Source organism: Nicotiana sylvestris, chromosome 1, assembly GCF_000393655.2.
Source record: "Nicotiana sylvestris chromosome 1, ASM39365v2, whole genome shotgun sequence".
NCBI lineage: Eukaryota > Viridiplantae > Streptophyta > Magnoliopsida > Solanales > Solanaceae > Nicotiana > Nicotiana sylvestris.
In genome coordinates this window covers 165,277,961-165,301,091 of record NC_091057.1, presented here as the reverse complement: position 1 = coordinate 165,301,091, position 23,131 = coordinate 165,277,961, and the positions used below count along the sequence as shown (strand labels likewise).

At 32.0% G+C, this 23,131-nt stretch overlaps 2 protein-coding genes across 2 annotated transcripts; one reads left to right on the top strand and one right to left on the bottom strand.

Moving 5' to 3' along the window:
- Nucleotides 1-884: 884 nt before the first annotated feature.
- On the bottom strand, nucleotides 885-1,673 carry LOC104246569 (uncharacterized). The gene has a single exon (XM_009802382.1). It carries the CDS (start codon nucleotides 1,671-1,673, stop codon nucleotides 885-887), a length of 789 nt encoding a protein of 262 aa, XP_009800684.1.
- Nucleotides 1,674-3,706: 2,033 nt separating this feature from the next.
- Nucleotides 3,707-4,860, top strand: LOC104246568 (uncharacterized). Its single transcript, XM_070156029.1, has 2 exons — nucleotides 3,707-4,205; nucleotides 4,412-4,860. The coding sequence occupies exons 1-2, from the start codon at nucleotides 3,707-3,709 to the stop codon at nucleotides 4,858-4,860; spliced, it is 948 nt and encodes a 315-aa protein (XP_070012130.1).
- The last annotated feature ends 18,271 nt before the right edge of the window (nucleotides 4,861-23,131 follow it).

Genomic DNA, 23,131 nt, shown 5'->3' with positions numbered 1-23,131 from the left:
CTATGAGGCATTCGAGCATAGACAATGAAACTATCAAGCTGAAAGCTGAGATCTCGAAGCTTGTTGTCATCAAACTCACTTGGATAATACTTGGCCAACTTCATTATTCTGTCTTTGTCAAAATTAGCAAATGAATCAATCGGTTCAAACAAGCCATACCAAGGAGTAAGTCACTAGTCATTACATCAAAACGACTATTTAGCTCATGAAGCTGAAAATCAATAGTTGCATAAAATATTTTCACAATAAAGTGATGTGAATATGAAACTCCCGACCTCTTTCGTATCGATCTTGGACAATCTTCATCCATTTGGGATCATAATATCATGTTTACCACAGAATGAGTAAACTTCATTCATCAAGAACTCAAATTCACTTTCTCTCATAGTCTGCAATCTTATATTTGCAAGGTCAAGCAACCTCATAGCATTGACTATGTCTTGATCTTTCTTTTGTAAAGCTTTGTTCAATTCATCTGTAAAAAGCAACATCTTGAACATCAAGTGCAATAAAAACACAAACTCAAATTCTTGAATATTACCCAAAAGATTTTTTTTGCTGCAAATCTATCAAGAGAAAGAAGACTATCTTGTTGCATATCTTTAAGAACGTTAACAATCGAAGAAAATATAATCAAGACATTTTCCAAGGTCTTAAAATGCGAACCCCAACGAGTATCACCCGGTCGTTGGAGCCCACGTTCTTGATTCAATCCTTGCCCGGTAATCTCCAGACTTAAGTAATTCTTCCAACTTCTCTACTTGGTGTTGTCGAAGTATTTCCCTGCTTTTAAAAGATGTTCCAATAGTATTCAATGTGTTAGTGACAACATCAAAAAAATTATTCACATCTGGATGCTTTTTAGAAAGAGCTACAAGTGTTAATTACAACTGATTGGCAAAACAATGAACACAATAGGCATATAAAACATCTTGTAAAATCAAAGATTTTAGGCCATTTATTCTTCCTTGCATATTGTTAGATCCATCGTAACCTTGTCCACGTAGCTTGGATGAGCTTAACGAGTGATCCAAAAGCAAATCATAAATTATTTTCTGTAATGATAATGCAGATGAATCATTCACATGGACAATACCCAAAACGCGCTCAATCACCTCCCCTCTTTTGTTAACATATTGTATAACAAGGGCCATTTGCTCTTTATGTGAGATGTCCTTTGATTCATCAACCAATATCCCAAAGAATTCGTCATCCAAATCTTGGATAATAGCTTTACTTGTTTCTTTAGCACAAGCATCCACAATATCCTTTTGAATTGCTGGACAAATAATCATATCATTTTTTGGAGCTTTATGTAATGTTACCTTTCCCACATCTGAATGCTTATCCCCATGAAATTCCAAAAGTTCAAGAAAAAAATCTTTGTCTTCAGAATCTTCACTTTCATTATGACCACGAAATGACAACCCATTTCTTAAGAGAAATCTTACCACATCAACCGAGGCATTTAAACGTATCCGATGATCGCTTTTTACTTTCTCACTTTTCTTGTGAAAAGAAGATTGAATCGATTGTTCTTGATTTATCAAATCTTGCATCCTATTAAAACATTTGTGATGGATACTACTTACTTCCCCAGACATGCGTTCTAAGTCTTTCCGTACCTTTGTTCCAACCCTTAAAACCATCTTTTGTAAATGCATCTCCCGCATTACCACGACTTTCAAGTTCATTTTTAAACAAATACCAACACAAACAGAATGCAGCATCACTTTTTATGCTATATTGCAACCATTGAGAATATGGACCCTAGAATGAATCGGGATTAAATTGATGCATTTTGTTCCCAAATTTAGTTTTAGGGAAAGCATGGCCACTCGGTTGACAAGCCCCTTTTTGAATATAATGTCTCCTCACTTTATCTCGGATATTAGGGGCATACTGAAGAATCGGTATTTTTTCTTTGGGATTATGATTGGGAGATCTTAGGTCAAGAACACTATCAACATTTGAAGGAGGGGATACGATTGTCCCTCTTTGGATTTCAGGAGCTATATTCGAACTAACAGAAGGCCGACTACTACCATTGGAACTTGATTGGCCAATGTTTGACCTGATCACAAATTTATCCATTTTGATGTTCCTACAAAGTCAAATATCTCTCATCATCAAAATTCAAATTCATAATAAAACTAAGGGAATCACACTTTTAAATTCATAATAAACAAGAGGAATCACACCCCTTCTGTATTCAAGAAAATAGGAGAATCACACCCTTTCAAACATAATAAAATAGAGGAATCACACCCCTTTCAAGTTCAATTAAAATAAAAAGAAAACTTACCAGTTCTTCTGCAACTTTTGATAATTTTATCTTTGAGATCAAATGGAAGTGCTTGCCCACTGCCCAATTCTTCACTTGACATAATCCTGAAATTTTTATATTAAAAGAACCTTTGTTGAAATAAAACCACAAAAAAGAAAAACTTTGCTTCACTGAAGAGTCCTTCGTAGTGATAATATGGTACTTTTGCAATTTGCAGTAGACTTTAGACTTTAGAGTTACTTTTATCTTTATTTATGACTAAGCTCTTAGGAGCGCTTTGTATATTATGTATATTTTATTAGCTTCAATAGAGTAAATTATATACACTGTAATTCAATATCAATCAAAAAGGATTAGCTCAAGAAAAGTTATCAAAATAAATCTAAATCAGAAAAAATCTCCTTCATTCAGTAGTTACAGGAAAAAAAATCCCAAAATCGGAATAAACCTACAAGAAAACTTATTAACTAGTTTAGAAAAAGATTGGACCTTACCTTGGAGGAATTGGAAAATAGCATTGCACAGGCAGTCAGAGAGTAAATGGAGACAGGATGTCAAAATTAGCTTTAGATTTTAGAACAAGAGACAAGAAGAAATCAAAATAGGAACTAGGGTTTTGCTTCTTTTTTTTTTTTTTAACGTGTGACCTTTTGGGATAAATTGAGATTAGGAATTAGGGAATAATTTTGATATTTGGGAATTGGGGAACCGTGTGGATCTGTCATCTCTGTGTAGAAGTTGGGCAATGATATATCTAATAGGATATATGAAACGCCGCGTTAGAATAAATATATATATATATATATATATATATAAAACTACTTCAGGCAGAGATTCGATCCCTTGCCCTCAGGCAATTGGCTTTTAGGAATAAGAAGGCAAATTCAGTGCACCACTTCACCCTTTTTGACCATGGATGTCATCAAATATATATAACTACTTTTTTGCAAATTATATACATCATATACATATTTTAGCCGAGGGACCATGGGTTCACGTGAACCACATTTTTCACAGTAAATCCACCTCTGCCTCCAAATATTGGGGGACACTATTCATCTCCCTCATTACTATTCATGCATATTTTATTTTTTAACTCTTTTAATTTATCTCTTTATATATATACCTAATTATGTTTATGTAATATTTTTATAATATTAATTTTACATCTTAACTTTGGAGTATAATTTTGATAAATTAATTTTCGTGCATTTATTATTTATATGTAAAATTGTAAGTTAATTTTATTATAAGTTATAATTTTACAAAAAAAATATAATCATCTATTTGCCTTTCTCTTCTCTTTCTTTCTCGGCGCATTTTAGTGTGAATTGCTAACCTGCGCTCACCAGAATGGAGAGAGCATGAGGACAGCCATCGAAGGCTACTAAGCTACTGATTAAGGAAGACAACAACTCAATGGAAGGAAGGACTCTAGAAACTGTGAGATTGGTTACACCAAAACCTCTAGCAATCGGAGGTGATAGTACTGTTACATTGAACAAAGCAGGGGTCAAAGAGGCAAACATCACAAATGAAAGGAAATTGAGTGAGGAAACATCAGTACATAAAGGAAAGGAGCATGCAACACCGGAATTGGAGATATGGCCAACCCTACCAGCTCGAAGTGGAGGAAGCAAAGCATCAGCTGGTACATGGACAACACCGACTAACATGCAGAAAGTATCAAGCTCGGAAGGACCATCACAACAACAGATGCAAGCTGTAAATCTGAAATTGAAGTCTGTTTCAAGTGGAAACACCAATGGAACAGTAGCTCAAACTGGAGGTGCACAGAGGAAGTTACAGTTGGAATCTGAACCAAGGCCAACTAAGACATGGTTGATGCTGTTTGAGGAGAATAATCTAGCAAAAAGAGGCATGGATCGGAAGTTTATACCGCCTACTATTGTTGAGGGTGAGTCGATTGTAGAACTGGTACAAGAGGATATTGATAATGAAGTACACAAGTGAAAATATGCGGCAATAGTATATGTCATAGGTGGATCACCTTCTATTGGGGCTATGGAGAGATTTGTGGCAGGACAAGGGGATTTCTCAATAAAACCAAAAGTATATTATCATAATGCTGGTTATTTTGTGATTAATTTTTCATGTTTGGAGGAGAGGGATATGGTGATGTATTCAGGGCCACATATGCTAACAATAGACCAGTTATTATGAAGGCATGGACTGCTGAATTTGACTTTGATGCTGAGGATTTGAAGATAATTCCCATTGTGATCAAACTGCCTAACTTACCTCTATGTTGTTGGAATGCAAGTGCATTGAGCAAAATTGGTAGTGGTTTTGACCAGCCAATATATGCAGATGCTTGTACTTCAAATACTGAGAGAATTTCATATGCGAGGATATTGGTAGAAGTTGATGTTACTAAGGTGTTACCAAATGTTATTAAAATAAAAGATCCAAAGGGCAGAATCATGGCACAAGAGATATGGTATGACTGGAAGCCTACATATTGTCCAAGATGTATGCAAATAGGCCACAATTGTCAACAAAAGCAGATCAACACAGTAGGGGTAGAGAAGAAAACAGGACAGCAACAATAGAAGACAGTGGCAAAGCAGAGAACAGAATGGAAGCCTATCAATAATAGAGCTGGATTACAAAGCCAGCATCAGCAGGAGGTACAAAGGAAAACTGATAAGCAACAAGTGAACAATGATAAAAGAGAAGGAAGTGGAGATATATGGCAACAAGTTAAAAGTAAATCTGCAGCCGCCAAAGGGCAAAGAACACAAGAAGCTGGGCAATGCATTCAAGTTCTGAATTGTTTCAACAGCCTAGCGGAGACAGGAAGCCATTCATTCATGAATATTAGAAAGAAAAAGAAATAAAAACGATAGTAACTAACAAGCTATAAAAATCTCCTTATCCTTTGCAACAATAATTTCTGCACAAGCATGCCCTATCTGCCACAGCTAAACATTAATTCTACAATGAGATAAATAAAAACAACATGAAGTTTCAGCATTTAATTGGTCAAAACACCTAAATTCCAAATTAATGCTTTCCAGATTACCAAAGATAAAATTAAATTACACCAAACAAAGAAAGTCATATATATGCCTGTACATTAATCCCATATATAGAATTAACAACACAACAGATTTTCACTAATAAGATTTATTAGAATAATAAAGAGGGAAAAGAACACAAACCCACGCCATAGAAAAAAGTTAATGGCATGACATGATCCTAATTAATTTGCAGTATCAAATATGATGAAAATACCAGCTAGCTATTTGATTTCATATATATATATATATATATATACACACACACCACCACCACTATATTTCCTATATCCAACTAATTTTAAAAGAAGAAAGACCTAAGTTGATCCTAGCTAGTTTCCTCAGAAACCATGATTATGACCACCGCCACCCAAACCGCCGCCTCCGATATGGTGAAAGCCACCCCAATCGCTGCCTCCGTGATGATGGCCGACACTAAAACCGCTGCTTCCATGATGATGACCGCCACCCAAACCGCCGCTTCCGTGATGGTGACCGCCACCAGTATGGTGGTGGCCACCGCCAGTAGGGTAAGAAGAAGTAGCCAGAGTTGTTAAATTAAGCAGATCATAATCTGTGCGATTCCGTGAGCTAGTACCTTTTGTAGCTGATGAATAATCATATTTCTTCTGGCCTTCTTTTGCAGTTGCAGCTGATGAATAAACATATTCCTTATGCCCTTTCTTTATGTCGAGCTCTTTCTTTCTGCTGGTAGACTTTTTGCTAAGACACAATCCCATGGCTATATGTGTATATAATGAAAAGACTAGAAGAATCAAGAATGTTAGAACAAAAGTATAATAATAATAATAATAATAATAATAATAATAATAATAATAATAATAATAATAATAATAATAATAATAATAAGATGAGAAACTGAGAAAGATGGGGATAATTTTTCAGCTTTGTTTCTTTGTGTAGATATAAACTAAAAAACTTAAAGAATGGCAAAGCTTTATATAGAAAAAGGTCGTCCTCCTCCTACCGAAATCTAGTTATGTTGGGATTTTATATGCCTGATCCACTCGCTATTATTATCTCAGTTTGTATTGTCTTAGGGTTTGAAATTCTTACTAAGTATAACCTGAGCCGGATTCGGGATTTAAAGCTTATGGGTTCACCTTAAGTAAATATACAATAAGTAAATGGGTTCACAATCAAATATTTATAGATATTTAGTAAATTTTTTAATACATATTCAGGGTATATACAAAAGTTACTGGATTCACGGGAACTCATATTCAAGAGGATGGATCCGCCCCTGAGTATAACTAGTATTAGTACCTGCACGATGCGCGAACACAGATCATGTCAAATTGTGATGTAGGTTGTTTGAATCATATGTGAATAACCCTAAAATATAAATCTCTTAGATAAAAATTATACAACATTAGATATTAATTATAAAGCAAGATATGAAATTATTGTGACAGTCTCGTAGTAGACAACCTATTTTTTTAAATATTTATAGTAATCTAACCCCTTAATTTTAGTACTTGCATTTCAATTCGCTGTCAATATTAAATAATACTAAACATGTCATGTTTTGATTTGTCTTCTTTAAGCATATTAGATAATATTGTTTTAACAAAATTCTTACTATCACTTTATTTTTATCAGAAAGTCAAATATGTCTTATTTATCATATTATTTTTACACAAATTTTTTTTTTGTTCTTTATTTATAGTTATTGTATTATTTATTATTTAATATTATTATACTATCATATAATTTTTTATTAGCTTAATAATTAAATTAATTTCTTGCTTATTATTCTTTTAATAGTCATTAATAAATATAAATATTTTATTCTTGAAATTTGGTATATTTTTATGCTTGTAACCTCTTATTCAGAATTTTTTAATCATTTAAATTTATTAGTAATATTTTAAAATATAATTAATTATTTAATTTATTTATTTTTAAATTAATTTAAAAGTATAAGTATCCTCACACTACCTCCGTTTTTTTTATACATCTCTTCCTTACTATAAATTTTAATTAGTTTTTATATTAAAGTTTTGCCTATAACCAAAATAATATCATATTTTATTTTAAATTGTAACTTTGAATTAGTATAAAATATTAATACATAAGTTATTTGATTATTATGTTCCAAATGTGTTGAGTTCTCTTATAATTATTTTTGTATTAGATGTAGTTAAATTTTCTTTCTTTTTTAGCTTTAATATACAAATTTAATTTTTAATTTTAATTAATAAAATTACCTATATTAGAAATTAATTTTGTATTTTTAAAATTTTATTTGATCATAAAAAAATATTTCTTAATTATTTGAACACATTATATTTGAATATTGTAGTAATATTTTCATTGTCATATTATTTCCTTACGTAAATTTTCTTTATTTTTTAGTTTTAAGATACAAATTTAATTTTTAATTTTTATTAGTAAATTACCTATATTAGAAATTTATTTGGTATTCTTAAAATTTTACTTTTTATTATTTTTCATAAATAAGACTTCAATTTAGTGGTATTATCCATAGTTTGAGCATTCTCATCATAGTTTTAAGAACTTTCTAATCTCAAATTCAAATAGTCTTTCCCTTTCATTTATAATAGTAAATTTTTAATATTAACGTAATTTTTTCTTTTTTCTTTTAATCTAATATATAGTCTTATTACGTTTTATGTACCTTTCCATTAACTTGTAACGTTATCTAATATCATTATCAACTAATATTCTTTAATATAATATAGATAAATATATAATTTTTTAATCATAAAATAAATATTTATTTTGTTTTAAAAATATTTTTAAAAAATTATAAGTTATTAAATTTTAATAATATTTTTAAGTATTGTATATTTACCTTATTTTATTTTCTAAACATATGATCTATAAGTATCCTCACATTATCTCTAATTTATTTTTATTATTCAATATTTTTGATTTTTAATTTTATCTATTAGACTTGAATTAAGTGGACTTATCCATATTATGACTTTTCTTATCACAATATAAAAAAAATTCTCATCTCAAATTTAAATTAGTTTTAATCTTTTCTCTATGATAAAAAATCTGAATTTTTATTTTTTCTCTATTTATTCTTTATTTTTGATATTATAATATTTAACTCCTAATATTATTACATTGTCATGTGGATTTTTATTAGCTTGCTTGAATTTAATATCTATTTCTATCACACTCATTCTAATATAATATAGATAAAAATTAAATAAATTTCTCATATCAAATTCAAATAATTGTTATCATTCTATTTTCTAAATTGGACTGCATTTTCAAAAATTTATGTTATGCTTTCAAACTTAAACTAACTGCACTCAATTCAAATATTAATCATACAAAAATATTTTCTTAATTATTTGAACATGTTATATCTAAATGTTGTAGTAATATTTACGTATAAAATATTTGTTTGCTCGATTTAATATTAATATGACTTTATTACTCTTTTTATTAAAATATTTTTTACTAATTATTTAATTTTTTTCTTACCTTATAAATAATTTGTATACTTTATGTAAGATCTTATTTTGCTGCTTGAATTTATTTAATTTTTAAACTCAATAAATCTTTAATATCTTAAGTAAATTTTGTTTTATTTTATATTTTAACTTACTCCAAAATATAAATAGTTATAGGTTATCTCAATTTACGTATTTCTATATTTTTTTTTTATCTTTTTCTATTATAGTTTTTTAATTAATTTTCTACCTCCATATTTCTAGCTAATATAGAAGAAAATCTATGAGTAGATCAATATATAGATATAAATACATATATAGATATAAATATAGATACAAATATAAATATAAATATAAATAGATTAGATTTGTCTAAGATTAATTTTGGATTATGTATATTCATTAAACGACTTTCATTAATTATGTTTCCAAAGAATGTGAATTATATCATATTGTTTGAATCAAATTCTAATTACCTTCTTTTTACCTAAGGAAACATACCTAATAAAAGAATCTTATAAAGTTATAAAAGGATTCATATAGTCATCGAATTACTTTCAGTTCATTATTTTACTTTATTACATAATCTGCTATACTTAATATTATCTCATTACGTTTTATTAGCTTGTCACTTGACTTAATATTTTTCTCAATTGCTCTCCTTTTAATATAACATAAATATCTATTTTCTTATTCCTAAAATTTTTTCTAGAAACTTTTTTTCCATTGTTACGTTCATCTTCAAAACTCTAAAGTTATTATAATTAATAAATATTATAAATATCAACAAATTGGCTCTATCCTTCACTTTGTACATTTTTATATGATGTTTTAATTGATTAGTCTCACTTAGAATTTCACCTATCAATATTCAGTGTTAAATTGTGAATTTGAATGTGATCTTTACGATTAAGTTATATATTTTTAATAATTATTATTTTTGTACTACATGCAATAAGCAAATATAGAAGATAATATAGAAGATACAAATGTATACTACCCTCCTTTTAATATAATATAAATAGATTATAATATATTATGTATGAATTTAGTTTTTCTTTTTACTGTAATAAATTTTTTTGTTAACTTTTATTCTACTACTTAGATTAATATTTAAATTTATTAATAATATTATTTAGTATTATTTATTTTTTTTATTTTATTTATTATGTAAATGTAAATTATAAATTTTCATACACTATCTCTGCCCCCTCTTCTTTTATTATTTTTCCTACTATAAATTTTATAAAGTTATTCTATTTAGTATTTAAGTCAATAATATATTAAAAAAATAGAAGAGTATCTGTTCATATTTTTACATCCTGGAAGTTTTCTTTTCATATTCAAAAACTTGGATATGATCCGATTTATATGTTTTTCAATTCAAAAGCTTGAAAAAGAATTGAGTTGATACAGTTTAAGAAAATAAATTAACAGAATAGATATAGATTATTTTTATTCTTACTTGTAGTTATTATTTTTATCTTTTTTAAAATCTTATCAGTAAAGATAAGATAGTAGGTTGTATCTTAGAAAAATATTAACTTTCTTTCCATTAAGATTCAAAAGAATCTTATTTAATATTTTTTTAATTTAAATTCAAAAAATAATTTTACTCTTAAATTTAATTTAAATATTATTATAATATTATCCTAAATTGCCAAGTGACTTTATAGTAGTTTTCCCCTTGACTTAATTACAATACAAACTTTATTCCTTATATATATATATATATATATATATATATATATATATATATATATATATATATATATAGAGAGAGAGAGAGAGAGAGAGAGAGAGAGAGAGGGTGTGTGTGTGAGAGAGATTAATTATGACATTTCATATCATATTTGTCAAACTAAATATTTTGTTAATATGTACCTAAATTAAAAAAATAATATCACCTAAGTTTTAGTTGGAAATGTATCATGAAGGAAAATTAGTCCAAATTCAATCCTTTCGTTTTTCACTTTGACCAAAATTAAAGAAAGAATCTTCCTTAAATAAAAATATTTACTACATAAAAATTTCTTGAACAATTTACAGATTTGGTATTCTTCTAATAAGCATAATGTTCCTAAATATACCATATTTCATATTATTTTTATCCTAATCTTGTCAATTTATATTAGATTTTGTCCTAAAATCTATTTTGATTTTATCTTAAAAGTGCCAAGTGACATTTTCTCAATAACTCACTTGGCTTAGCCACTTGGCTTAACCACATTGCAAACTACTCTTCTTTTATTATTTTCCCTACTATAAATTTTATAAAGTTATTCTATTTAGTATTTAAGTCAATAATATATTAAAAAAAATAGAAGAGTATCTGCTCATATATTTTCATCCTTGAAGTTTTCTTTTCGTATTCAAAAACTTGGATATGATCCGATTTATATGTTTTTCAATTCAAAAGCTTGAAAAAAAATTGAGTTGATTCAGTTTAAGAAAATAAATTAACAGAATAGATATAGATTATTTTTATTCTTACTTGTAGTTATTATTTTTATCTTTTTTAAAATCTTATCAGTAAAGATAAGATAGTAGGTTGTATCTTAGAAAAATATTAACTTTCTTTCCATTAAGATTCAAAAGAATCTTATTTAATATTTTTTCATTTAAATTCAAAAAATAATTTTACTCTTAAATTTAATTTATATATTATTATAATATTATCCTAAATTGCCAAGTGACTTTATAGTAGTTTTCCCCTTGACTTAATTACAATGCAAACTTTATTCCTTTCATATATATATATATATATATATATATATATGAGAGAGAGAGAGAGAGAGAGAGAGAGAAAGAGGGGGTGTGTGTGTGTGAGAGAGAGATTAATTATGACATTTCATATCATATTTGTCAAACTAAATATTTTGTTAATATGTACCTAAATTAAAAAAATAATATCACCTAAATTTTAGTTGGAAATGTATCATGAAGGAAAATCAGTCCAAATTCAATCCTTTCGTTTTTCACTTTGACCAAAATTAAAGAAAGAATCTTCCTTAAATAAAAATATTTACTACATAAAAATTTCTTGAACAATTTACAGATTTGGTATTCTTCTAATAAGCATAATGTTCCTAAATATATCATATTTCATATTATTTTTATCCTAATCTTGTCAATCTACATTAGATTTTGTCCTAAAATCTATTTTGATTTTGTCTTAAAAGTGCCAAGTGGCATTTTCTCAATAAGCCACTGGGCTTAACCACGTTGCAAACTACTCTCCTTTTAATATAATACTAGTATTAGTACCCGCGCGATGCGCGGACACAAATCATGTTAAACTGTGATGTTGGTTATTTGAATCATGTGCAAATAACCTTAAAATATAAACCTCTCAGATAAAAATTATATAACATTAGATATTAATTATGAAGTAAGATATGAAATTATTGTTCAAATCTCGTAGTGCGCAACCTATTTTGTTTTTTATTTGTAGCAACCTAACTACTTGATTTTAGTACTTGCACTTCGTTTTGCTGTCAGTATCAAAGAATACTAAACATATCATGTTGCGATCTGTCTTGTTTGAGCACATTAGATCATATTATTTTAACAAACTTCTTACTATCACTTTGTTTTTATCTAAAAGTTAAATATGTCTTATTCATCACATTATTTTTATGCAAATTCTTTTTTTTTTCTTATAGTTATTTTATTATTTATTATTTAAAATTATTTTACTATCATATAATTTTTTATTATCTTAATTAATATCTTTCTTATTATTATTTTAATAGTCTTTAATAACTATAAATATTTTATTCTTGAAATTTGGTATATTTTTATGCATTCAATTTTTTTAATCATTTAAACTTATTGTAATATATTTAAATATAATTAAACTTTTTAATTTATTTATTTTTAAATTAATTTAATGTATAAGTATCCTCACACTATCTCTATTGTTTTACTACATTCTCTTCCCTACTATAAATTTTAATTACTTTTATATTAATTTTTTACCTTTAACCAGACTAATATCATATTTTATTTTAAATTGTAAAATTGAATTAGTCTAAAATATTAATACATATATTTGATGATTATGTTACAAATATATTGAGTTCTCTTATAACTATTTTTGTATTAGATGCAGTTATTTATTTTTTTAACTTTAAGATACAAATTTAATTTTTAATTTTCATTAGTAAAATTACCTATATTAGAAAGTTATTTATATTATTACAATTTTATTTTAATCATAAAAAAATAATTTCTTAATTGTTTGAACATATTATATATATGTAGTAATATGTTTATTGTCATTTTATTTCTTTACATAATATTTTAAAAAATAAAAACTTATGAAATAAAAAAAATCTCATCTCAAATTCAAATAATTCTTATCATTCTATTTTCTAAATTGGACCGCATTTTTAAAATATTATACTATATATTCAAACTTAAACTAACTGCACTCAATTCAGATATTAATCATAGAAAAATATTTTCTTTGTTGTTTGAACACATTATATGTTAATGTTGTAGTAATATTTTCATTATCATTTTATTTCTTACGTAAATTTTCTTTCTTTTTTAGATTTAATACAAATTTAATCTTTAATTTTTATTAGTAAAATTACCTATATTAGAAATTTATTTTCTATTTTAATATTTTTTCATAAATAAGACTTCAATTTCGTGATATTATCCATAGTTTGGACATTCTAATCGTAGTTTTAACAAATTTCTAATTTCAAATTCAAATAGCCTTTCCCTTTCATTTCTAATAATAATTTTTTAATAATTTTGCTAATTTTTAATCTAATATATAGTATTATTACGTTTTATGTGGCTTTTCATTTACTTATAATTTTTTTTAATATCATTATAATCTACTACTTTCCCATCTCAAATTTAAATAAGTTTTACCCTTCTTCTCTATGATAAAAAATCTGAATTTTTATTTTTTCTCTATTTATTATTTATTTTTGATATTATATTATTAAATACCTAATATTATTACATTGTCATGTGGATTTTTATTAGCTTGTTTGAATTTAATATTTATTTCTACTACATTCATTCTAATATAATATAGATAAAAATTAAAAAACTTTCTCAAATTCAAATAAGTTTTATTATTCTATTTTCTATATTTGACTACATTTTTAAAGAATTATGTTATACTTTCAAACTTAAACTTACTGTACTCAATTCAAATATTAATAAAAAAATATTTTCTTAATTGTTTGAACACATTATATCTGAATGTTGTAGTAATATTTACGTATAAAATATTCGTTTGCCCGATTTATCAATATTAATATGACTTTATTATTCTTATTTTTAAAATATTTTTTTACTGATTATTTAAGTTTTTTCTTACCTTATAAATAATTTATATACTTTATTTAAGATCTTATTTTGCTGCTTGAATTTATTTAATTTTTAAACTCAATATATCTTTAATAACTTAAGTAAATTTTAATTTTATTTTATATTTTAACTTACTCTAATGTATAAATAGTCGTAGGTTATCTCAATTACGTCTTTCTATATATTTTTTTATTTTTTTAGATTAGAATTTTTAATTAATTTTTACCTCCATATCTCTAGCTAATAAAAAAATAATCTATGGGTGAATCAATATAGATATAAATATACTTATAAATATAAATTTAAATGTAGATATATAGATTAAATTTGTCTAAGATCTATTTAGATTAAGTATAAGATTCATTAACTACTTCCATTAATTATGTTTCCATTTATGATTCAAATTTTCAATGTTGTTTTTAAATTTCCAAGTGGCTTCGTTTTAGCTTGCTACTTGGCTTAACCACATGCTTCACTACTCTCATTTTAATATAATATAGATAGATATAGAATATAGATACTAAAAGGTCTTATTTTAGAATACATATTACATCCTATGATATCGATTTAATTTAATTAGTAGGCGAGCTTTTTCGAAGTATGAGACATGCAAGGTGTGTTAGGTGTTTTTTTTCCCTTCCTTTTACTTGAGAAAAAGGTACAATTAATACATTTCTCAAAATTAGTTTTCCATTTTACTAAAAGGAAAGTATAACTTTTTTTTTTTTTTTTTTTTTTTTATATTTGGCAAATTCTTTTTCTTAGAGAAAAAGATTTTGACCTCCTAAATTGAGGTTTCTTCTTTCTTATAACTTGAAAGCGTAACCGCAATATATTTGATACATGTACGAAACCATAAGAGTCTTTGTTTAAAAAGCTATATTTTTCAATTAGCTTAGATTTCTAATCACGCCCAACTATACCTTATAAAAAGGATACACGGACGTTGCAAATATAATCTGAGTATTTAGCTCAGAGTCAAACCCACAAAGAATTAATCTATCAATTACTCTCGTTAGACTTACTAAATTTCACGGAATCAACTTCTCAAACGTTGTAAATAACAATTGAGGGTATTTCTACTAACTACGAATGAAAGTAATAAGCAACTGAAAACTAACTATGATTAAGTGTAAACAATTAAGAGAAGGTTCTAAGGTTATGATTTCCCCTATTGATGGAATCTCTTCCGGTTATGTTTCACATAGATTCACCAAATAGTCTCTATCAATCATGAGCACTCTTATTACCGTAAATCTCTCTCGAGTAATCACGATAATTTGCTAAACGCACTATCCCGAGTTATGCTAGCTGGCTTTATTTCTTACAGCTCACTTTAGATTGCACCCAACGCTTCGTTATCCCTAATCCCGCCTTTAAACCCTCGGTTATTGATCCCTCATATACTTTGGGAGTGGTGTTGTTCAACAGTTACCTAAATATGCACTCTCTCCCGAGTTATGCACACTTAATAGGCACAACTAATTGAGGATCCTGTCAATTAACTACAACAAGCACATAGTTGAACAAATAGAGATTAAACCGGGCAAACTATATTAACATAACAAGAAGTTCATCCTTCAATAGGTTCCATCAAAACCCTAGACAAGGAAATTAGCTACTCATGACAAAACAAGATAAAACTACTAAATTATTCATAATGGGTAATTGCAATAATAAAGAAAAGATAGAAGAACTCTAGTGTTTTGTTACTCTTCACACACTTGTTCTTGCCTCCAAAGTAGTCTAAAACAAGCTTAAACATGTCTTGGGCGAGCTTCTAAACTTTATAAGCGCTTGGAACAAGTTTTTCCCGAATTACACTTTGGTCCCCAATTTTCTGGTACGTGAACAGTTCACCGCGGTCGTGGCAAGACTGCGGTGAACGCTGAACATTATGCCTCGAGTACTAGATCTGTCGCGGCTCCACCGCGGTCGCGGTGGATTTCACCTCAGTCCATTTTTTTCTTCTTTATGCTCGGGTACTTCTTGGTTGGGCATTTCCTTCACATTATTGACTCCAAAATACTCCGTAGTGCTTCCTCACTTAGATTATTCCCTGCAAAGCAAAAGAACACCAATTAGAGCATTTTGTTGTCAATTCGCCTATAAAACAATAATAAAGCATGTTAATATTAAGGTGTAAATATCATCTATATAGCCTAATATCAACACCCCATACTTAAATCATTGCTAGTCCTCTAGCAATCCACCACACTCTATCAAAGTTCCTTCCCTAAGCTTTTCCTTTAACGACTCACACCTTGAACAATTTACCAAAGTTGCACCTAATAGTGAACAGCCTTTGCCTCAACAGTCGAATCTCTCGTACCATGAAATATTCGCACTTACTCAAACTACTCTATACAAGAGTCAAGACTTACCTTTCCTTTGTGAATCACATGCCCTCACATCACACAAGAGAGTAGTTCCACAATCAATATGATTAAAAACAATTAGGAACTCAGTTGGACAAAATTCGCTCACTCTCCAAAAGAACATTCACATGCCACAAAGATGCACCATAGGCTTGCTCGTAATGTAATACTCTACTAATCGAGCCTATCCAGTCTAAGATCAATTAGGACTTCATTTGGTTGTAATGTAGTCTAAGGGATGGGTATGATATATTTGGATATAGTGACTAGCCTCCCTAAGCACTTTTAATACACAACACATTAACATTCCGGATCATTCTTACGTTAACCAGACATTCCCCACAATTCATTTATAACAACCCATTCCTTTAGGTGCATTTGCATCAAACTACCACTTATCAACTACTATATTTATTCACAAACAATTTTTTTTTCTTTTTTTTTGTGGTGCTTCTTCCTTCATTCTTCAAAACTGCACCTTTCCTCTATTTCATTGGCTCCACTCAAAATCAAATCACCACCCCACACTTTAACTTTTGCATATGTCAAGGCCATTCAAGTGCTCATGGGAGGTAAAAAGGTTCAAACAGAAGGCTATTCAAACCATTGGGTAAGGTTCGCAATGTGGTTGCCAAAGAATAGGCTTATAGGCTCAACGAAGTTAACTAAGATATATTACATTCATGTGGGTTTACGTTATATATATCTGGCTTAACAAAGAAATGCCTATACACTTCTAAGACTGAATGAAGCTACTATTTCGCTTTGCAAACACATATGGCAAGTTCTAGGCATCAAATGTAAAACATAGAATACAGTATAGCTCACACACACATGGCACATGATTCACTCCGGATTGATTTTTCAAGACAGTCTCTTTTGAGTGTTCAAGTCAGCTACAAACGTACAACTTTAAGGCACTTTTAGCAAGAGTCAACCATTAAGACTAGGTGAGACACTCTAGTGTCGATTGTGTTCAGGTGTACTAACGCCAAGGGATTCTCTTTCTATTCAGTTCGTATCCCATCAATGCTAAATAAAACTAAAAACAAAATAAACAAAAACTACCTACACCTAGTTCAAGCTAAACCCTTGAAAATGAACCGTGGCCCAAAGAAAAACCAAGGGGGAGTTACTACACTACCTAAACATAAAATAAAAAATCTTTTTGGTATTTTCTCTAGACTAATTTCCCTCAAGAACTATCTTAAATATCCGTCATCAGGAAAAGTCCTTATATATATATACACACACACACACACACACACATATATATATATATTCGACTTATGTCCCTCGAGAGACCTGTCGAAAGGTGTCCGTCGTTGGGCCAGGTCGAAGTTAATTACATGATCCTACCTTACTAATCAATCAAAAATAAAGCTACAAAATTAAAGCAACAGCATGCAAGGTTACACAATCTATTTACAACACAACCATCCCCTACCCCACACTTAAAAATATGGCATGTCCCCATGTCAACAAATAAAGAGCAGAGTAAGGAGGGGGACTTCCCTGAAGATCAATCCTGATTAGATACGGTGCCAGGATCGAGGTGACATGCTCGTCCTAGTGCTCGAATCCATCCCATAATCTTCTTCTCCGACTTTGCCTGCTGAGTGGTTAGAGTCTCAACTTTGGTGCCCAAGTCTGTGACAGAAGTGTGGAGACCAGCCATATCCTGCTCCACGGCTGTCATGAGGGTACTACGGCGGGGCTGTGAAGGGCCCGCTTCATCAACTCTTGTAGGTGGTGGGATCTCATCTGCCTCAGCATCATCATCATTAGATTCATCATCCGATTCATCAACATTCACCACCGGCTCTATCCCAATTCTGATTTTTCTTGCCAGGAACGGGGCTTTCAGTGGCAATTTCCCATCAACTCTAGAGTCTTCAGGGACTCTAGCAAGACGGTACAGCCTGGTGACTAGAGAAGGGAAGTAGAAGCCTTTGAGCAACTCAGGTGATCTAATGAGCATCTCGTCAAGGAGGAGTCGGGCCACATCAAAATCCCTGTAGGCCATGAAACAGTAGATCGCTGCCGCCCGTGGTAGATTGACATCAGTATTATTGCTGGAGGGCAACAACCGACTGTTGATAATGGTGAGCCAACACTTATCCTCCCAATTGAGATACTGGGAGTTAAGTGTGATATGATGCTTTATCCATATGTATTCTCTGTCTGGCACACAGATAGTCTCAAGAAGAGTTCTCCACAAGGCACTTGTTCGGCTAAAAGTACGATAATCATCAGAGTCCCCCCTGAACACTAGTAGCCGGTATAACTTGCGGATGGCCTCGATGGACACATTTACCCATGTATTGCTTACAGTAACAACTCCATTCTCATATTCCGGGAAACCCGCATAGAACTCCCTTACCATCTGAACATTGGCCTCCTTCGGTTCCTCAAAAAAGATGTCTAGCTGACACCTCCTCAACTCATTGAAGATATTCGGGCATTCCACATCTAAGGCTTCTCGGCCAATATGCACCTCATGTAACAATTTCTTAGACGCCTTTGCGTTATACCTGTCCTCCACCGGTTTGGAGACGAACCTAGTACTGTCAAACTATGGCGCACTGGCTTTACTCCTAGCTCTCGAGGAGCTTCCCGGTCCACTAGCGGAGGACCCGGTGGTGCGTCTCTTCCTAGATGGATTTATTGTACGTGTCAAACAGAGAAACGCCTATCAGTGAGTGTGTGAGATGTGTGACTATGGCTGGTTACTCATACTTCACCACAACTATGTCACATTAGCCCTTATAACTCCATTGGGGCAATTCCACAAACACCTTGTGGGCAAAGCAATTTCTTAACACTAATAGCCCATATGGATATATCAAAACTTCCCCCAAATCAAAGGTTCTACTACACCATTACACCCACAAATCTTCATTCAACACTCACAAACATACACCTCTCCACCATATTATACCGTAGCCCCTTCACAAGTAAGTATAAAAACGAAATTCAAAAGAAAAAAGAAGAAAAATAACAAAAATCTACTAAAAATTACTACACACTTACAAACATTAGGGTATCATACAACTACAACAAAATACAAAAGAAAAGGTAGGGTGTAGGAATTACATACCTTGATGGAAGAAGGAGTGAGAGGAATGGAGATGGGGGAAGTAGGATGAGTGAAGAAGAAGAAGAAGAAGAAGAAGAAGAGAGGAGGGATTTGGGATTTAGGGTTTAGAGAGAGAGCGAGATGGGAAATAAAGAAGGGGGGCGGGTATTGTGGGAAATAAAGAAAGGGGGGTGTTTGAAAGAAAAGAAAATAAAAAATTGAATTCGAACTTACCTGGGCTGCGATTTTTTTCGCGTCACCGCTGTCCTGCCGCGGTCCCACCACGGCAATGGTGGGTTAACTAACTCGAGGCAGTGTAATAGGCTTTTACCTCGGTCTCACTGCGATCGCAGTGGGTTGACATCCTGAGGCAGAATGCTCGCCTCTCACCGCGGTGCTGCCCATTTTTTTAATTTATTTATAGGAAGTTACACAAGAAAACACTAACAACAACGTTCGTGGGTTGCCTCCCATGCAACACCTGATTTAACGTCGTGCCACGATGCAGACAGGCACATTTAAGGCTCGCTCAGCCTCTGATGTTCCATCAGGTGGATCTCTGACACTTCCTTTGGTTCTTTCATGCCTATGTATAGCTTCAATCTCTGCCCATTGACTCTAAATGTGTGAGAGTATTTCTCTGAGGCAATCTCTACAGCCCCTGAAAAGAATACTTCGACCACTCAAAATGGACCAGACCATCGTGACTTAAGCTTACCAGGGAACAACCATAATCTAGAGTTATAGAGCAATACCATGTCCCCGGGTTTGAAATGTCGCTCAACAATGTTCTGGTCGTGAAACCTCTTCATTCTTTCCTTGTACAACCTTATGCTCTCAAAAGCAAGATGTCGAAACTCGTCAAGCTCATGCAATTCAGTGATTCTCGTTGTGCCCGCAACCTCAATGTCTAGGTTCAACTGTCTCAGTGCCCACCAAGCTTTATGTTCAAGTTCCACTGGTAAGTGGCAGGCCTTCCTGAACACCAACTTATATGGTGACATACCTATTGGTATTTTAAAAGCAGTTTTATAAACCCAGAGTGCATCATCTAGCTTTTTCGCCCAATCAGTTCTTGTGGCGTTTACAGTCTTGGTCAATACACTCTCTATCTCTCTATTAGACACTTCCACCTGTCTACTGGTCTGCGGGTGATAAGGGGTATCCACCTTGTGGCGTACATCATACTTTGCTAGCAACTTTTCAAAGGCTCTATTATAGAAGTAGGTGCCTCCGTCATTGATAATCGCTCTCGGGGGTCCCAAAACGAGTGAATATGTTCTTCTTCAAAAAACCCACCACCACTCTTGCATTATTAGTAGGCAACGCTGCAGCTTCTACCCATTTGGACACGTAATCCACAACAACAGGTATGTACTTATTGCCAAAGGAGTTGACGAAGGGTCCCATGAAGTCAATCCCCCAAACATCAAACACTTCCACCTCTTGAATCGGGTTCATGGGCATCTCATGGCGACGGGAAATGTTCTCGGTTCGCTGACATTCATTGTAGCCCTTCACCCATTGGTACGCATCTTTAAACACTGTTGGCCAAAAGAAACCGGCCTCTAGCACTTTCGCAGCTGTCCTGACTCCTCCAAAATGCCCTCCATACACCGACGCATGACATGCCTGCAAAATAGAAAATTGTTCTATCTCGGGGATGCATCTCCGGATAATATTATCAACACATATTCGAAGCAGGTAAGGTTCATCCCAATAATACATGCAACAGTCACGATAAAACTTTTTCTTTTGTACAGAGGAAAGGTCATAGGGAACTATACCGCTGGCCAGGTAATTTGCAAAGTCTGCATACCATGGCACTTCCTCAAGACTAGTAGCGAGCAGCTGCTCGTCTGGAAAGGTTTCCAGAATATCCTCAACCTCAACTAAGTTTTCAGCTCCCTCAAGTCGTGATAGATGGTTAGCGACTTGGTTTTCTGTGCCCTTACGGTCACGAATTTCGAAGTAGAATTCTTATAGTAGCAACACCCAACGAATCAAGCGCGACTTAGACTCCTTCTTTTCAATAAAGTACCTGAGAGCTGCATGATCGGTGTATACAATTACCTTAGAGCCAATCAGGTACGATATGAATTTGTTGAAAGCAAACACCACCACCAACATCTCCTTCTCCGTCATAGTGTAGTTCAACTGGGCTCCACTCAGCATTCTTCCTTGAATAGTAAATTAGATGCATTATCTTGTCTTTCCGTTGTCCCAGCACAGCCCCCACTGCGTAGTCACTGGCATCACACATGAGTTCGAAAGGTTGCTCCCAGTCGGGGGCAACAATGATGGGTGTTATGACTAGCCTCTTTTTCAACTCCTCGAATGCTACCCTGCAATCATTAGAAAACAAGAAAGGGTGATATTTTTCTAACAACTTACAAAGAGGGTTTGCGATTTTTGAGAAGTCTCTTATGAATCTCCGGTAGAAACCGGCATGCCCGAGGAAGCTCCTGATTGCCTTGACTGAAGTTGGAGGGGGAAGCTTTGCTATCACATCCACTTTAGCACGATCCACCTCAATTCCTTTACTTGATACTCGGTGTCCCAAGGCTATGCCTCTTGTACCATGAAATGGCACTTCTCCCAATTAAGAACCAGGTTAGTCTCAATACACCGTTTCAACACACGAGTGTGGTTTCTAAGGCACTCCTTGAATATGTTTCCCACCACTGAGAAATCATCCATGAATACCTCTATTATGTCTTCTACCATGTCAGTGAATATGGCCATTATGCACCTTTGAAATGTGGCGGGTGCATTGCATAGGCCAAAGGGCATCCTCCAAAAAGCATAAATCCCATATGGGCAAGTGAAGGAGGTCTTCTCTTTGTCCTCTAGTGCAATGGAAATTTGATTGTACCCTGAGTACCCATCCAGAAAATAGAAGTGTGACCTCCCTGTCAATCTGTCTAGCATCTGATCAATGAAGGGAAGTGGGAAGTAGTCCTATCGGGTGGCTAGATTTAGCTTTCTGTAGTCCATGCAAATTCTCCAGCCCGTGACGGTTCGTGTTGAGATCAGTTCATTGTTATCATTTTTGATCACCGTCATGCCACCCTTCTTAGGCACACATTGCACCGGGTTGAACCAGCTGCTGTCAGAGATTGGGAAAATGATTCCCACATCTAACCACTTTATCACTTCTTTCTTCACCACTTCCTTCATGTTGGGGTTCAACCTTCTTTGATGTTCCCTGGAGGGTTTGTGTCCCTCTTCCAGCAGAATTTTATGCATACAGTAGGCGGGGTTGATCCCCTTAATGTCTGCCATGGTCCATCCAATGGTAGTCTTACACTCCTTGACTATTTGCAAGAGTTGTTGTGCCTGCACATCTAACAAACTAGATGAGATAATAACTGGTAATGCGGAGTCAGGTCCAAGGAACTCATACCTGAGATGGGCGGCAGTGGCTTCAATTCCAGCTTTAGTGGTTCTTCAATTGATGGCTTGGCTAGAGGAGTTTCTCTATTTTCTAAGTGTAAGGGCTCAAATTCAAGAGTTCTATCCCAGAACCCTCTGCCCTCTAACGCCAACACCCA